The 18,162-nt window shown below is 45.8% G+C and overlaps 1 protein-coding gene across 3 annotated transcripts in view; it reads left to right on the plus strand.

Annotated features, from left to right (window-relative positions):
• The first annotated feature begins 1,377 nt into the window (after positions 1-1,377).
• The window catches only part of SLCO5A1 (solute carrier organic anion transporter family member 5A1), a 118,519-nt gene continuing 101,734 nt past the window's right edge, over positions 1,378-18,162 (plus strand). For 2 of the 3 annotated variants that reach the window (XM_029222827.1, XM_029222828.1), the window contains exon 1: positions 2,083-2,980. In XM_029222827.1, the coding sequence (XP_029078660.1) occupies positions 2,083-2,980 (898 nt within the window). Of the gene's footprint in view, positions 2,981-18,162 lie in introns of all 3 variants that reach the window. The other variant, XM_029222829.1, reaches the window with a different exon arrangement.

Below are 18,162 nucleotides of genomic sequence, written 5' to 3' on the forward strand. Positions count from 1 at the left end.
CTGTCCCTGGCGGGCCTGTCCTCCTGCGGGTGGTGTGTGTCTGTGTGTGTGCGCGCGCGCGCGCAGGAGGTGTTCCCCAGGGCGCCACGCCGGCCCCGAGAGCCGCCGGCCGGGGTCCGTGTGCCCTTCCGAGGCTGCGCTGCGGTGCGGGTGCCCGCTCCGCAGGGGCTCGGGCGCCCCCGGCGCGGGGAGCGAGTTTGCCCGGATTCCCCGGCTCGGTGCGCGGCAGCCGGTGGGGTTCCCCGGGAAGGCGCCTGGGCAAGGAGGCGGCGGGGAAGCCCCGGCTGTGAGTGGCTGGCGGGCCGGGAATCTGGGAGCGGGACTGGCACAGCAGAGCCGAGGGAGACGCCGGAGCGGCCGCCCCTGGATCCCAAGCTCTCCGCCTTTCTCCCTTACCCTTCCTCCTTTCTTTTCTCAGCAGCATCACAAAAGCGCGCGGCAGAGTGAAGCCCAATGCAGCGAAGTCCGGCTCTTTTCTCCCACCTGGTGCACATCCCCCCGGGCCGGAGGAATGGAGTGGGAGTCCCCGAGATTTGGGGCGCAGGTTTACCCCGGGGACACACCTGTTTTCGGCTCGCGTTTAATTCAAGCAGGGTGCCGGATCGCGCGAGGGGGTTCCGACACAGACACGCCGGTGTGTGTGTGTGTGTGTGTGTGTGTGTGCGCGCGTGCGCGCACCCGGAGCCCACGCTCGCGGGCTGCGCGGGATGTAAATAGCACACCTCCCTGGCCGCCTGCGAGTGCCAAGCCGGATCCGTGGGCTCCCAGCGCGCTGTGACAACGCGCCGGCATCTCTTTGTTTGGTTGTGGCTTCCCCACCTCTCCGCAATGCAAATTGATTTTCTGTTTCGCTTGACACAGCGCGCTGGGACTTCGTGTGGGCCGCAGCCTCGAACGCTCCTGGTATTTGTAATTGAATAGTTCTCCCCGGCGGCTGGGGGCAGGGGTGTTATTTTTAGTGTTGGGAACAAAGAGGCAAGCACTCTGACCTTTTTGCTGTTGCCTTGGGCTTTGAATACGTGTCTCTGATGGAGAAGACGGATTCACATCCAGTCGCGCACACGTGCCTGCGCACAATTGTGTACACACATTTCTACACACCTAGCTTTCCCCCTTTCTTTTATTTTTAAAAATCGGGAGTGGGAGTGCACAGTGTTTGTAAACCAAAACCAAAACCAAAACCAAAAAACTTTCCTTTGTTCTTTTGGGCCTTTTCCATTTTGAGTAATGGAGTAGGAGTGCCAAAAGGTTGCAATTAGTTCACTAGAATAAAAGACACTGTCTCTGAGTCAGAGCTGCCAGGTTGATAATTATTAACATATAACAGCAGATGCGCTGTTTAAGGCAAAAGGGGCGGGGCGGGGGCAGGTCCACGGTAGACAATGAGGGAGGGTCTCTGCAGACCGCCTGCTGCTTATTGTTCCGGCACTAGAGGCTGCAGCCTGTAGCCGCCTCCTCCTCTAGGGCTTCGCTCCTCTTTCATCCCTCGGTCTCACTTGGGACCTTCCGAGTGCCCCAGCGCTGTCCCCCGGGGCGCCGGGACGCCAGTCCCAGCCGCAGCCGCCCTTCGCTGACCGCCCTCTCTCTGCTTTGCAGGTTGGCAGCTTTGCGCCCGAGGGTGTCGCGAGCCGAGGCGTTGAGGACCGAGCGCCTCTGGCCCAGCCAGCCGGGCGGGATGCGGCGCGGGCTGCAGCGCTAACCGCCCCCACGCTGGGCACTGGGCGTACGCGCTCCGGGCTGCAGGCGGAGCGGCGGCGGCGGCGGAGGGGATGCGCCCGGGACGCGCAAGGCTCCTGCCGCGAGCTGCCAACCCGAGGTGGACCCTAAGGGCTCATCGCAGGACCGCGCGGACCCCTGCCCTCCGGGGCACGCGGCTGAGGAGCCTCGGGGCCGCGTCTGCGGTCAGGATGCTCTGGGCACCTCCCTGCTGGTGAGGATGCCCTACTGCGCGGCTCCGCATCCCCAGCCCCGGTCCCTGGTGGGCACGACTGCCTGGGCCCGGCTTCGGCCCCTCCTGCCGGTGGATGAAAAGGGCCGGAGTCCTTGAGTGCGACCGGCGATCGAATCTGAATTCTAAGAGCCATGGAAGGAGGCACTGGGCTGCAGCCCCAGGCGGGAGAGCAGCTGGAGGCCAGCGCCAGAGTAGGAACGGTCCAAGAGAAGTGCGAACCCGAGACCTTTAGGTCCAAGAGTTTACCCGCCCTGAACAGCGCCTCCTGCAGGCCAGACCTGAATCCAGCCGGAGAAGACTCCAAGTCCGCCTCTGGCCATCAGGAGTTGAAGCCAGGCCCTGGCCCGCGGGCCCCAAGCCCCTCCGCCCCGTCTACTTCGGCAGAGATGGCAGGGCTGGTGGAAAGTCACCACAGGGTGGAAATCGGCAAACCCATATCGGTGTCCTCCACTTTGGCCATGCTCCAGGGCAGAAGGTGCCTCTATGTGGTCCTCACCGATTCCCGTTGTTTCCTGGTTTGCATGTGCTTTCTGACCTTCATCCAGGCGTTAATGGTCTCCGGGTACCTGAGCAGTGTCATCACCACCATCGAAAGGCGCTACAGTCTGAAGAGTTCCGAGTCAGGGCTGCTGGTCAGCTGCTTTGACATCGGGAGCCTGGTGGTGGTAGTGTTCGTCAGCTACTTTGGCGGCCGGGGGCGGCGGCCCCTGTGGCTGGCCGTGGGGGGACTCCTCATTGCCCTGGGGGCCGCCCTTTTCGCTTTACCTCACTTCATCTCGCCCCCCTACCAGATTCAAGAGCTGAATGCCTCGGCGGCCAACTACGGCCTGTGTCAGAATGGCAACTCCTCGGCCACGACGGAGCCTCCCACCTGCCTCAAGGACTCGGGGGGAAACAGTCACTGGGTCTATGTGGCTTTATTCGTTTGCGCGCAGATTCTCATTGGAATGGGCTCCACACCTATTTATACCCTGGGACCAACCTACTTAGACGACAATGTCAAGAAAGAAAATGCATCCTTGTACCTAGGTAAGACTTTCCTCTCGGATAAGCTTGCACTCAAAAATCAAAAGGAAGCACTTTCACATTTTACTGGATGTTGTATATTGTGTATAATATATGGCGTTATATATATGCATTAAGCTTCAGTTTATCTTCTTTTTCTTTTTTTTTTGGCCTTAGTGTGGTGTGTTTTCTGTTTGGGAAAGAATCAAATAGTTGAGCGTTCTTTGAACTAATTTTCAGACTCACACTTGTCTTTTCCCAAGTAATACAAACTTTTAACTGTGGGGTGGTGCTTCTCTCTGTTGCTGCCTATCTTTGGAGAAGCTCGAATTTATCAAGCTTATCTTCTCAAAGCTGTCCTTCTAGAAGGGTCAGGAAGGAATAGAAGTAACTGCTGTGTGTGGAATAAGGTTATTTACTACTTTCATCCACTGCTGCTTCTCATTCCTGCCCCCAAGAGCAGAGTTAGTGGAGAACCCAGACTACATGAAACACACTTTATTGACTTCATATCTGTATTCATTACGTATCATCTGTGTCGCTATTTAGAAAAAACTTGAATGATACCGAATGACTAGATTATCTTTATACAGAAGCAACATCACAGGTTGTAAAGTTTATCCAAAACGATTTTTGTTGTTGGTTTGAAGACGCTCAGTTACAGGATGTTGGGGGAAACATCATTACTATTTTCTGAAAAGCAGTACTCTTGGACAGTGAAAGGGCAGTGAGAGTGATACTCAATGAAGAGGGCTATGCGTTTTGCTCAGTATGACTGCTGTCCCCAGAATCGGTTACACAGGGTGTTTGAGCCACTTATAGTCCCCAGTAACTGGCCCAAATGCATCAGGACAAGAGTTTTATTATTTGTTTTTATTATTAAATGTAAGAGAAAGAAATTTCTGTTCAGGCAGAGAGGAATAGCTTGCTTGTTACTTTGCCTCCACGTTTTCTAACATTTGTTGTGACAAATTTTCAAACATCCAGGAAACTTGAAACAATAGTTCAATGAACGTCAGTATATCCACCACCTAGGCTCAATGATTGTTCACTTTATCATATTTACTTTATCAGTTTGTGTGTGTGTATAGAAATATATATATTTTTGGATGGGAGGTTAAGCCCTTTGAAAGTAATTGTAGACACCTTTAGGCTTCAGCACATATCTTCTGAAAATAAGGACATTCTTTTACATAACTCAGGAGCTTAAACGTCCTAAGAAAGCTAATAACCATTCCATATGGTCATCAAATTCCAGTCCATATTCAAATTTCCTTAATTGTCCACTCAGAGTCTTTTTTAGCTATATACATTTTCTTTTTAAAAAAATTTTATTACTGATATTTATTTTTTTAAAGTAATTTTAATTAATTAATTAATTAATTAATTAATTTATTGGCTGCTTTGGGTCTTCGTTGCTATACGCGGGCTTTCTCTAGTTGCAGTAAGCAGGGGCTACTCTTTGTTGTGGTGCATGGGCTTCTCATTGCGGTGACTTCTCTTGTTGCTGAGCATGGGCTCTAGGTGCGTGGGCTTCAGTAGTTGTGGCACATGGGCTCAGTAGTTGTGGCTCGCGGGCTCTAGAGCACAGGCTCTGTAGTTGTGGCGCACGGGCTTAGTTGCTCCGCTGCATGTGGGATCTTCCCGGACCAGGGATCTACCCTGTGTCCCCTGCATTGGCAGGCAGATTCTTAACCACTGTGCCACCAGGGAAGTCTGCTACATACATTTTCAAACCAGGAGCCAGTTGAGATTCATTTATACATTGCATTTGGCTGTTTGCCTTCTTAACATTTGCTAAACTAGAACAGTGCCTCAACTTTTTTCTTTCTCTACCACATAGACTTTTTGAAGTGACAAGGCTAGTTGATTTGTGGAATGTTCCACATTCTAGATTAATCTGATTATTTCCTCGTGGTGTCACTTACCTTGTTCCTCCATTCCCTATATTTCTTGTAAACCGGGAGTTCAAAGGTGTAATTCGATTCAGACGAAACGTTTTCGGCCAGACTACTTCATAGGTGACACTCCGTGTTTTCGATTAGATGCATCTGGCCATTCATTAGTGTTGATGAGTTTAATCACTTAGTTGCGTGGGTGATTGCCAGGTCTTTCCACTGCAAACACACATTTCTCTCTTTGAAAATAATCAGCAATCTTTAAAGTGACACCTTGACCCTGTAAATATCCCAATTGTTTTCTTTATTCTTACTGATCTTTTCCTCCATTTACTTTGAAAACTCAGGTCTCCCTTCCATCCCGCTTCTAGGTACCACTGACACAAATCTGCTTCATGAAAAACACAGGCAGAGCCCCACGCAAAGAGAGAACATCCACTAGTAAGAGCCCTGAGATTTAACTTTTCTGGTAGTGGTTGCCCATCAAGAATGAAAAGAGCAAGTACGTATTCTGTGCTGAGCACTGTACTCCTTTTGGGAAGACCGAAAATGAGACACAATCCCAGCAACTGAGGTGCCTTCAATGTAATGAAGAAATATTTCCAGTTTAAGGTAACAAGTGAAGTGACATGTGAAAGGGGAAGAAAGTTCTACAGATGGGATTTGCTCCCTCCCCCCCTCCTCCACCTACCGCCTCCTCCTCTCTTTCTTTAGATATTGACTAATAATTGGTTCTTTTGGAAAACATTTTGATGAATGCCTTAGGACACATTCTTTGGGAAACTCATGAGAATTCTGCTTTGTTACATGGCTCTGTTTATTACATGGCTCTCAGTAAAAGCTCCAGTGGTTTTGAGTACCAGGAATATTACCTGTATTCTTTGATTTAATGTTCTTAATGGCCTTATGAGATGGGAATTGTTTTCCCTGTTTTATGAATGAGGAAACTAAGGCTCAGAGAATTTAAGTGGCTTGCTTATGGGCGTCAAACCCACGCCTGTCTGACCCCAGAGACCTTGAACTTCCCTCAACGCCGCATGCTTTTTGGCAAGAGGATCTGAAAGTCAACTGAAACCAAAAGATGGGCCACGTTCTGTAGAGTTCTGAATATGGTGCAGAAGGATGCAGAACTGGCCTAAAGTCATCAAAACATGATCAAAACGAGACCATTCTTTAGACCTTTTAAAGCAGCTTTTACAGGTTACCTCCATACAAATTCAAATCAGGGAGACTACTATAGTCTTAGAACATGAGCAGTGTTAACCCATTACCACATGGAATTTTTCCTAATAAATAACGGGTTATATATCTTTGTTATTTTCTGCAAAACTGTTCTTCTGTATTACCTTGTCCACTCCCCACCCTTTTCTTAAGTTTTTGGTCAGTCTTTCTAACTGATGACAACCACAGAAGAAGAAGGGGGGAAAAAGCAGGTAGCACATTAGTAATTGCAGGCAGGAACAAATATCTGAATTAAAGTAGAAACCATTGAAATGGAATGTAAATGTATACCTTAATCTTTTGAAAGTTCCGGTGTTAACATTCTGGCAGCTTTCAGCGTAGAAGAGATGTGGTCGTAGATGAGATCCAGCGGTCTTTGCACCCATTCAATGCCCTAACTCCTTCTGCAAGGAGAGAGGCTCAGCGTTGACCTGGAGCATAGAGAAAGCTTTGTAGTTATGAAGAAGTAAGGTTAGCAAGTGCACCATGGTTTGTAATTGTATCTCAAGGAGAGAGAGAAAGTGTGACCTTTTGCAGGGCAAGATATTCATGAACCAAACAGGGAAGCAAGAGAGAATGGCTAACCAGGTGGGAAAAGGAAGAAAAAGGACACTTTTCTAGAATAGAAAGCCACAACTCCGATTGGGTGATTTTCAGGATAGGTGAGGATTGGCAATGGGCCAGGCGTTGGCCAAGCGGTGTGGGGACAGCCACCCCACCTCCCTGGTGTGTCCCCTGTCACTTCACACCCCAGAGAAGGGTCGGAGTCGGGACAGTGCCTTAGAAAGAGCACCGGACGAGGCCGATCTGTATTTTCGTCTGGCTCTACCAGTGACTGGTCAGGAGACAGATCTGATCGTAGACAAATCCCTTAACTTCTCCCAGCCTCTGTCTCCACCTGGGGATTGTTACATTTGTTTCCCGCACGGTAATATTTTGAGGAGCAAATGGGATTACACGTGGGTAAGCACTGGGCCAACTGGAAGCGGCAGCACTTCGCTGTGTTAGAAGCGAATTCAGACTCATCCTGGAGAGTGGGCAGAGTGAAGAGTGGAAGATATTCTACTCCATCTGAGCACCAAAACCTTTAAACAGATCTCTTTACAATTGGGAAAAAGGAAAGAAGCATTATGTAGGAAATTAAAACTTTGTATGAGAAATCACTCCTTAGACATTGTACAGGACAATGTTTTTTTTTTTTTTCTTAGAAGATGTTGGGGGTAGGAGTTTATTAATTAATTAATTTGTTTTTGCTGTGCTGGGTCTTCGTTTCTGTGCGAGGGCTTTCTCTAGTTGTGGCAAGCGGGGGCACTCTTCATCGCGGTGCGCGGGCCTCTCACTATCGCGGCCTCTCTTGTTGCGGAGTACGGGCTCCAGACGCGCAGGCTCAGTAGTTGTGGCGCACGGGCCCAGTTGCTCCGTGGCATGTGGGATCCTCCCAGACCTGGTCTTGAACCTGTGTCCCCTGCATTGGCAGGCAGAGTCTTAACCACTGTGCCATCAGGGAAGCCCCATAATCGCACTATTAAATAGACTTACCCATCCAGCCGCCGGCAATGCTGGACCTCAACAGGGTGGCAGCCCTGGATCTCCCCACATGACCCGTGGTCGAGGGGTGTATGCGCAAGACTTGTGCTGAAAAGGAGCAGGGGAGAATTTTTACGCCCCGTGTGCACACTCACCTCCAAGAGGCAAAGAGGAGGAAATGAACTGAGCATCCCAGTTTATTTTCAGATTCATCTGTCACCTTTATCCCCTTCTGCTTTCCCGGGGAGGAGCAGTGATGGGGGCGTGAGGTGCGCCAAGAGAGGAAAGATCATGTGGATATACACTCTCTTCTGAGACTGCTAACTGGGTATTTATTCTGCTTTAATTTTGCTCATCTTGTTTACAAGGTATTCATCTTTGTAAGCCACATACAGTCCCTTTTGGGAAGTAGGTTCTGTACAAATCATGAATAAATAAAAAAAAAAATCTCTGCTGGAAACTAATACCAGGGAGAGTGACCGTTAAGGGATTTGAGGCAATGATCCAGGGCGTGTGGAGGAATTATTGGGATGGATGCAGTACAGAGTGAGGAGAGCTGGGTGTTGGTGGCTCGGCAGCTCCTTGCTAGGATGTTGGTGAGTTTCACATATACCTGGGACAGTTCATCTGTGTCCAAATGAGTACATCTTCTGTACCCTTGACAAGTCCTGAATTTATATCAGCTCCCTGGTTGGTCACCTTTGGCCTCTAAGACAAACTAGTCAGTCTAAGATGCTGACAGATAAACCAACTTCAGATTCTAGCTGAAAAGCAGAAGGGCTTCCTGCATCACTGTGGAAAAGGCAGTGGACGGACAGTGATTTATTCAGCTCACCTGCAAATAACAGATAATAGCCTTGTTAGTAGTATTTATGATACATCTTTAACATTGCTATGGATTCTGTTATCTATGTGGTTCGGTCCTTCTGAAACTTTAAGGTGTGTCTGTGAATCACCAGGGTGTCTTTTCAAAATGCTGATTCTGCTTCTGGAAGTCTGGGGCGGGGCCTGGGATCCTGCATTTCTAATGTGCTCCCAGGTGAGGCCAGAGCTGCTGGTCAGAGGGTCATGTTTTGAGCAACAAGGGTCTAAAGACCATAGATCTTTGACTTTTCTGATCGGTGGAGAGTTCCTCTCTGGGCTTGGGGTTGGATCCACTGTTGGCAAAACCAGCTGCTGATTGAGCTTCCATCTCATCAGGAAGAACCCTTCCGTCACTTACTGCATTTGCAAAAGCAAGATGTCAGTTCTGGGTGTATCATAAGCTGTGGCAACTTTTCTGAATTCCGTCGTGATCGCTCTCGAGTCCACCGAGAGAGTGGCTTGGGACAAAAGATGTTCATTTTGCTATTAACCAAAGGAAGCACCACTTTCTTTTTGCTCTCACCACCCTGGAGGCTCCGGGCTGATGGGTTTCTCTCTGTTGGTGGAACTCTACACATTAGAGGTAAGTCTGTGAGCTCTGCAAACCCAGGTGAGCTCACCTTATAAGGCCCTTTGATGGGGGGAAAAGCAAACAAACCCACACGCTTGGCTCTGCTTTTTTTTTTCTTTTTTTTAAAATAAATTTATTTATTTTCGGTTGCGTTGGGTCTGTTGCTGCGTGTGGGCTTTCTCTAGTTGTGGCGAGCGGGGGCTGCTCTTCATTGTGGTGTGCGGGCTTATCATTGCAGTGGCTTCTCTTGTTGCAGAGCATAGGCTCTAGGCACATGGGCTTCAGTAATTGTGGCACGTGGGCTCAGTAGTTGTGGCACGTGGGGTCAGTAGTTGTGGCTCGTGGGCTCTAGAGCACAGGCTCAGTAGTTGTGGCGCACGGTCTTAGCTGCTCCACGGCATGTGGGATCTTCTCGGACCAGGGCTCGAACCTGTGTCCCCTGCATTGGCAGGTGGATTCTTAACCACTGCACCACTAGGGAAGCCCTTGGGCATCATTTTAAAAAGAAGGAATAGAGATTTTGGAAAAGAAAGATGGAGGCAAAATGGATGTTAGAGTAGGCATTCTAGGAATGAAGGCTTCAGAGAGAAGTGAAGGTGAAGAAACATACCTGGGTGTTTGGATGGTTCTCTTGTGTCTTTTGGGGGAAATATTCGGAAATAGAGACCGTGTGTCTGTGCCGATGGGTTCTGCTGTGTTGGACACTTCTGCCGGAGCTGGTGCTCTCACCCTGTTTTCCGTCTCCCTGATCTAGAGAAAAGAGACAGGGATTCCACCCTATCTCCTGGGTGGTCCTCCTCGTCCAAGACCATTCTCAGTATCCAGGCTCTGTACGTTCTGAACCTCAGCTCCCAGTAGGAAACAGCATAGGTTACGGGTCATTCTAAAATGGTGGTTTTCAACTAGAGGTAATTCCCTCCACTCGCAGTGGACACACTTGTTAACGCCTGGAGTCAACTTTGATTGTCACAATTTGAAGGGGACCTCGTGGCATTTAGTGATATCTTGGCCTATGTTTCTGCTAAACATCGTACATTGCACAGGACAGATCCCACAACAAGGAATTACCCTACAAAAAACTGTCACTAGTGATGCTTTCAACTTTTTTCATCTTAAGCATTCAAGTTACTATGTTATTTTGTGTTTCTTTTTTGGTAGTGCCCTGCGGCATGCGTGACCTTAGTTCCCAGACCAGGGATCGAACCTGTGCCCCCTGTAGCGGAAGCACGGAGCCCTAACCACTGGACCACCAGGGAATGCCCTATTTTGTGTTTCTTATATCTTGGGACTGGAAGTAGAAATCTCTAGGTCACAGAATTAGAAAGCCTTGAACACTTGGATGGAGAAGACCCAGGAAGAACCTGTCTTTGTAAATAGGAAAGCCTTCTAGCAAACAAGAGATAGGAAATAGAGATGAACTGTTCATTACTCATTGCTACATAGTACCCAGTAGACAGCATAGTATCTATACGATATTATTTTCTTGGTAGATCATGGGAGATACTGTAGTGTGCCATGGTAGATTATTTTTAGTGGGTATAAAGATACGAAGGGTTTCATGGTTTTTACTGTGACTTCACTTCCCATCAGCTTAAAAGTTTTTTTTTTTGGCTACACCACGTGGCTTGTGGGATCTTAGTTCCCCAGACAGAGATGGAACCCAGGCTCTTGGCAGTGAAAGCATGGAGTTGTAACCACTGGACCGCCAGGGAATTCCCTAAAAGTTTTTAACCATAGAGATTTTCTAGACATATTTTTGGAGTTGAGACTATTGTAACCCTTGAAGAGGAATGATGTGTGTATGTGTGCGTGACATGTATGTACTAAGGGGAGTGGTATGTCATTTCCCCCTTTATCTGAGCTGTTTCAGTGGCGATGGTAAAAGAAAACATCAAGATGAGGAATTCTGGCAAACTATAAAGCAATTAATCAGCATTTTAAAGCAGAGCTCACCAGCTAAATAATTGGACCTCAAGAGGAGACGTAGGGTAGATTTAATAAGGGATTTAAGACCTAGAATTTCTCTTAAAAATAAATGAGAGCTTAATTAAATCAAAAGAAAAAGCCTTTGGTATGGTTTCATACATGGGGTCTAACAAGGGCTATTTTTTTTTTTTTTTTTTTTTGCAGTACGCGGACCTCTCACTGTTGTGGCCTCTCCCGTTGCGGAGCACAGGCTCCGGACGCACAGGGTCAGTGGTCATGGCTCAGGGTCCCAGCCGCTCTGCGGCATGTGGGATCTTCCCGGACCGGGGCACGAACCTGTGTCCCCTGCATCGGCAGGTGGACTCTCAACCACTGCACCACCAGGCAAGCCCAACAAGGGCTATTTTTAACAGCAAATATTTTTGAATGTTTAATGTATGGCAGGCATTGTGCTGAATGCTTTATCATCTTATTTTATCCTCAGAACAACTCTTATGTGACAGGTACATTTTTTCCCCCTTTTTTTATTGTGATAAAAAACACATAACATTAAAATTACTCTCAACCATTTTAACTGTACAGTTTAGTAGTGTTCAGTATATTCCCACTGTTGTGCACTAGATCTCTAATTCTTTTTTCATCTTACAGCACTGAAACTTTATACCCACTAAACACTAATTTCCCCTCTCCTCAGTCCTTGGCAGCCACCTTTCTACTTTCTGTTTCTGTGGCTTTGACTACTTTAGATACTTACATGAGTGGAATTACACAGTATTTGTCCCTTTGTGACTGGCTTAGTTCACTCAGCATAATGTCCTTGAGGTTCATCTGTGTTGAAGCATGTGACAGAGTTCCTGCATAATATCACACAGTATGTTTATACCATATTTTAAAATCCATTCATCTGTGGATGGACACTTGGGCTGCTTCCACTTCTTGGCTATTGTGAATAATGCTGCTATGAACGTGGGTGTGCAAATATCTCTCTGAGATCCTGATTTAAATACTTTTGGATATATACCCAGAAATAGGATTGCTGGATCATCTGGTGGCTCTATTTTTCATTTTTTGAGGCACATCCCTACTGTTTTCCATAGTGGCTACACCATTTTACATTCCCACCAATAGTGTATAAGGGTTTGAACTTCTCTGCATCCTCACCAACACTTGTTATTTTCTGTTCTTTTGATAGTGGCCATCCTGATGGGTGTGAGGTGATACCTCATTGTAGTTTTGATCTGCATTTCCCTAATGATTAGTGATGTTGAACATCTTTGCATGTGCTTTTTGGCCATTTGTATATCTTTGGAGAAATGTCTATTTAAGTCCAGTGCCATTTTTTTTTTTTTTTTTAGTGGTACGCGGGCCTCTCACTGTTGTGGCCTCTCCCGTTGCAGAGCACAGGCTCCGGACGCGCAGGCTTAGCGGCCATGGCTCGTGGGCCCAGCCGCTCCGTGGCATGTGGGATCTTCCCGGACCGGGGCACGAACCCGTGTCCCCTGCATCAGCAGGCGGACTCTCAACCACTGCGCCACCAGGGAAGCCCCAGTGCCATTTTTTAATCAGATTACTTTTTGTTATTGTTGACCTGTAGAAGGTCTTCATTTATTCTGGATATCAGACTCTTATCAGATATATGATTTGCAATTATTTTTCTCCCATTCTGTAGATTGCCTTCTCACTCTGTTGATTGTTTCTTTTAACGTGCAGAAGTTTTTAAGTTTGGTGTAGTCTCATTTGTCTATTTTTTATTTTGTTGTCTGCTTTCGGTGTCATATCCAAGAAATCATTGCCAAATCCAGTGTCTTGAAGTTTTTCCCCTATGTTTTCATCTAGGTAGTTTTAGGCCTTACGTTTAGGTCTTTAATGCAATTTGGGTTAATTTTTGTGTACGGTGTAAGGTAAGGGTCCAACTTCACTCTTCTGCATGTGGATATCCAGTTTCCCAAATCATTTGCTGAAGAGGCTGTCCTTTTCCCATTGTGTAGTCTTGGCTTCCTGGTTGAAAATCAGCAGCTACTTTCATTTTTCACATTTTATAGATGAGAAAATCAAGGTTAAGTAATGGGCTCAAGTTCATCTGAAAGGTGGCAAAACCAGCACTCAAGGTCAATGTCCAAGGCCTGAGCTCTAACGACATTAGGGGGAGGGGAGGGGAGGGGAGGGGGAGGGGGAGGGAGGAAAACGTTTATAAATTTCTGGTGTGACTTTGGCTCAGTTTCTTAATTTTGTTATGTGTGAAGGAGAGGAGGCGGCAAGGTTAGTGGTTTCTTAGATTCCTGTCATCTCTTCAGTTCTTTAGTTCTGTGCCTTGTTCATCCTGGCTGGATATGATCTTGTTCTGGAACTTGCGACTCAGGTCTGGAGAGGAGTCGTAGCCTGTTCTGTTTTCCTTGAGCCATCGGAAGTGAGTCTCTTGGCACTTCCTCCACACCCTGGTGGCTTGAGTGATGTCGCCATGTGACAGTTGTCCCCAGGGAGTCAGACATTCCTTTTACTCCTTTTCCAGGCAGCTGTGTATTACCTGACAGTAAATTCAGACTCTTCTTCCCCTCCTGGGAGCTATGATGGCTTTTGAAACCGTCACCCTGCAAAAATGCTAATCCCTGTTACCTGATATAACCTAGAAAGGCAGGTGCAGGTTACTCTTGCTTAAAAGTAAAAACCATATTCATGTAATTAATATTTTCAGAAGGATGAAGTTACATAATTTGCAAGTGTCTGAAACTGAGTTGTGCAGTTCCTGAGTTTCTAGCATGTGAAAGTTCTTAGCTATAATACTTTGATAATAATAATAATTATGATGATGACGATAGGTTTTGGTCTTATTAGGTGTCTTCCTAATTTTTTGGCCTTGAGTTCTTATTAAGGACATAGAAGTTTTAAGAGGCTTTTTAAGAAAAGAATGTCTATGTGTGTATAACTGAGTCACTTTGCTATACATCAGAGATTGGTACAACATTGTAAATCAACTATATTTCAGTAAAAAAAAAGATGCTTTTTTTTTTAGTGAGAAGAGGGGAGAAATTTAAGTGAACAAGATTGTGTAGTGAATTCTAGGCCTAGCATTCTGGTTGTAGATCAGCTTCTGATCAATGTATAAAGATGGACCAACAATCCTGGTTTGCAAAGTGTCTTTATATTATTGGGTGAAATATATTTGCTGGTATTTTGTCTAGAAATATGCTTATGTCCCTGGTGTTTAATTTAATCTGGAAGGTAAACCTTTCCTGATTTGAACTGCATTTTCATGGCTTTCCTTTAGGTGGAGGGCAGCAGCAACCTTTAACAAGATGCAAAAATCTTCCTGAGATAAATCTGAAAAGTTTCCTACGAGAAAGACTTGACTAAAAAATATATCTCGGAATAATAATTCTGAAATTTAGTTTTGCTGGTATTTAAGATGTCTCTAGTTATTTCATCCTTGTGAAACTTTCAAAAGAAATTAGTTTTCATTTCTTTAATTAGGATTGATGGAAGGCAGTGGTGGCTAAATGCAAGAACGGAAGAGAGATGGATGTGCTTACCTTCCAGTTGCTGGATTCAGTATTTGGGGTGTGCAGTGTTCTCCTTTATACATTCTTTCTTTCACTTTAGGTTCTAGAGCCATTGTTGTTAGGGAGAGGCCTGGGGACCCTCACATGGATTCTTACTGGACACTTATTTATTCACTTATATGACATCTCATACCACTTTGGGAATGACTAATTTAGGACTTAAACTTTCCAGGTCATCCAGTCTTGTAGAAATGGTAAACCACATATAGGGACCAATTTGAAATTTGACACAAATTCATCTGTAATTACTGATATAACTTTGACTAAGTTACATAACCTTTTAGGACCTCAGTTTCTTTTTCTGTAAAATAATCCAGTTTGACCTCACCAGAAGACTTCTAATCTAAACTATGATGACTTTTTTTTTTTTTTAAAAAAAAGCTTAATTGGGGATTGGAACACTGGAAGAGGAGAGTCACTATATACTGTATTTCTAAAAATAACCCTAAAAAGTGACTCGTGGCCCTCAAGGAACTTACAATCTAGTTTGACTATTTGTTTAGCACCATCTATTCTGGACGATTGAAGATGATCTGCGAGCTGTGTGACCTCTAGTAAGTCACTTGACACCTCTGGGTTTCAGTTTTCGAATTTGGATGGAATTGAATTAGAGCATCTCGAAGGGTCTTCCTGGACTCTACTTTCTGATTTCTTCTGGGCCTACTGTGGCATAGATCCGGAAGTTAGCTTATTCAAGGCAGTTCAATCTTGTGGTTAAGAGTGTGGCCACTGGCGCCAGGCTGCCTGGATTCGAATCCCAGCTCTGCCAGGGTGTAACCTGGGGCAGGTTCTGTGGCCTCTCTCTGCTCCATCCCACCTCTGTTAACACTTGGATCATTGTGAGCTAGTTGTGAGTTAATGCGTGTGATGCACTTAAAACAGGACCTGGCCTGGCACATGGTTAAACACTCCAAGTAAGCTGTCATTATTAAAAACAAATTTCATCCTGTTTGGGAAGAGAGTGGTGTTCGTTTTCATCGTCACTGGCAGGGCACAGCTTCTCTTGTGGCTTTTCTGAACCGGTTGCCTGCACTCACTGCTCCTGCTCAGGTCACCGTGTGTTAGGCTGGTCCCGAGCTGGCGGGAAGAGGCCTGTAGCTCCGTGACATCAGGGTTGTTCTTGGCTAGGCAGCGCCTCTCCTGGGGGCATGCATCTCCTCTCCCAAGCCCCATAGTGATGCCTGGACTCTGTGCTTCACTGGGTCTGGAGGGTAATCTCCCCTACGAAGTAAAGAGTGACCACAGGGAGAAAGAAGACAAAGCTTTCAGGTTATTAATAGCTTCCAGACGAGATGCTCTTGCTATGGGCTTCAGATAATTATGATGTGAGCTGTTGGCTATAATCAAGTTTAATTGCTAAGGAGCACAGGGAGGGAGCCCGAAACACACATGCTCATGGGCTGTCTTTGTGCTTTTTTCTGTCCTATTCTAGACTTAAAAATCTCTGATCAGGTCTCCAGCCAGCAAGTTCTGGTAACTCCAGAGCCTTTTGTGGTTCCTGGAGTGGACCTACTACCACTACCCAGTGACCCTCCTGGGTAGTCCCCTTCCTCATGTCTTGGCTCATGTGGTTTATTATAGACGGGAAGGTGGGATGGATTGTGTAAAAGTGCAGAGAGATAATGCCCGGGAAGTACAGAAATGGGCCTGTTTGCTCACCTCCTCTCATGGAGGGCGATCTATGAGCACGTGAAAGTGTGTGTGTGTGTGTGTGTGTGTGTGTGTGTGTGTGTATTAGACTTGGAGGTGTAGAAGAAAAAACACAGGACTTGCTTTATACTGTCTCCCAGAAATATGACCTTACCTTGCTACTGCTAGAGTAGGAATGTTTGCATTTCTTCTACTCTGTATTTTTTCATGATCAAATGATATTTTATAGATTATTATCAAAACCTCTACCTTCTCTCTCTCTCCGTAGTGAGTTTATTGCCTGGGGCGCCACATTCAGAGTCTGCCTGCACAAAGAAAGGAAGCAAAGGCCTAATGAATTGATTTTTCTGTATTTAATTACACTTACAAAAGATTTTACCTAAAAAGTTGGAAAGGGGTGATGTCCGAAGTAAAGTTTGGATTCATATCAATGAGCCATGTGACTCACGCAGATAATGGTCGCGTTATCAGTATTTGTTATTATTTGGGTTTCTTCTGTCTTTAGGAACTGACATCAGTTCCTTCTCTATCCACTTTGAAGGCTTTTGGCTACAATAACACCTGGCAAGTGTCTCAGAAAATCTCTGCAGGCTCCACTTCCTACCCTGAATTGTCAACCAGCCTGCTTTGCCTGGGTGCCTCCCATTTATGCTCATTGCCTGGCCCCTTGTTTCTTTCACTCTGCTTGGCCCCTGTGGATTTCAGTGGACCATTTCCTTGGATCTTCATCATGACTCCAGCAGGATGCTGAGCTTTCGCTCTCTTGGCTGTTTACTGCGGCTTGGCCCATTCCACTGTGTACAGAGTGCCTACTCCAGCTCTCAAAACCTCCACTGGGGTCTGAGGCACTGGACTCCCTTATCCTGGTGTGGAATTCCGACATTTAAGCCACAAACAGGTGTTCACTGTACAAGGCTATAACCCTCGGGAGGGGTTATCTCATGTGTGTAGGTGGTGAACTCACTGGGTAGGCATAGGCCAATGTTAACGAGGCTTGTGAATATAAGTTACGGTGTGAGTCAGATACCATTACTGTGTTCCATAATGCACTTTCTAAAAGGGCCAGATATTTTATCGCTGATTTTATTACCTAATTTGCTATGATTTGCTCTCTCTTTGTATTCTTCTCTTATTAGAGATATTTGCTGAAATACTTTGTGTAAATATAATTTGAATAATTCACTGTTTTGTTTTTTTTTAAATTGCCGTTGTGCTAACAGGCTCAGTAACTGATTTCCCTTATGACTCCACGCAATCTAAACCTGCTGTTGTGACTAAATGTCACTTCTCCAGGTATAGGACAAATAGGTCAAAGTCTGTGTTAACAAAGTATTACTACTCCCAAATGGATGAGTTTCTAATTTCATTATTGTTCAAATCAGATTTTAAATGACCAGTTTAGTCATTTCAACATTATTATTGTATTTTTATCCATTTAATTTCCAGAATTTCTTCTTCCTAGATATTCCTTTTGGTTTCCTATAAATTATTTAGTTTAGAATAAACTCATGATATTTTATTCATTAATCTCCCCTCCGTATTCAAGTTTCCATTAAATGTGCTTTTCTTTCTTTCCCGCAGAGGGTTCTTTTACTGACAGTTTTGTGAGGATTTTTTTTTTTTTGTAGCTAAATAATCTTCCTCTTATAACATGCATTTTTCTTTTTACTAGAGCTAGAATTTATCATGCCAGAGTTTTCGAATGAACTTTCTTTTTCCCACCTTACATCATGTATATTGTTTCTCTGTTAAATAAATAGAGTGAGTTCAGGGTTTCTACATAAGTCCCCAGTGGCTTATGCTTCTGAGTTGCACAATTGCCTGTCATGCCAAGAAACATGAGACTTTGAGACCCAGGGGCCATCTCTTCGCAAGTTTGATATTAATAATTTGGAATCCAGTTGTAATATTCGCTGAGGGAGGCAGCGTGGGAGCGTGGAAAGGGAGTGAAAGTGGAACCTGAGTTTTTGTGCGAGACTTGGTCCTGCCACG

The sequence above is a fragment of the Monodon monoceros genome, unplaced genomic scaffold, assembly GCF_005190385.1.
Source record: "Monodon monoceros isolate NGI ecotype Baffin Bay Population unplaced genomic scaffold, NGI_Narwhal_1 Super_Scaffold_14, whole genome shotgun sequence".
Taxonomy (NCBI): Eukaryota; Metazoa; Chordata; class Mammalia; order Artiodactyla; family Monodontidae; genus Monodon; species Monodon monoceros.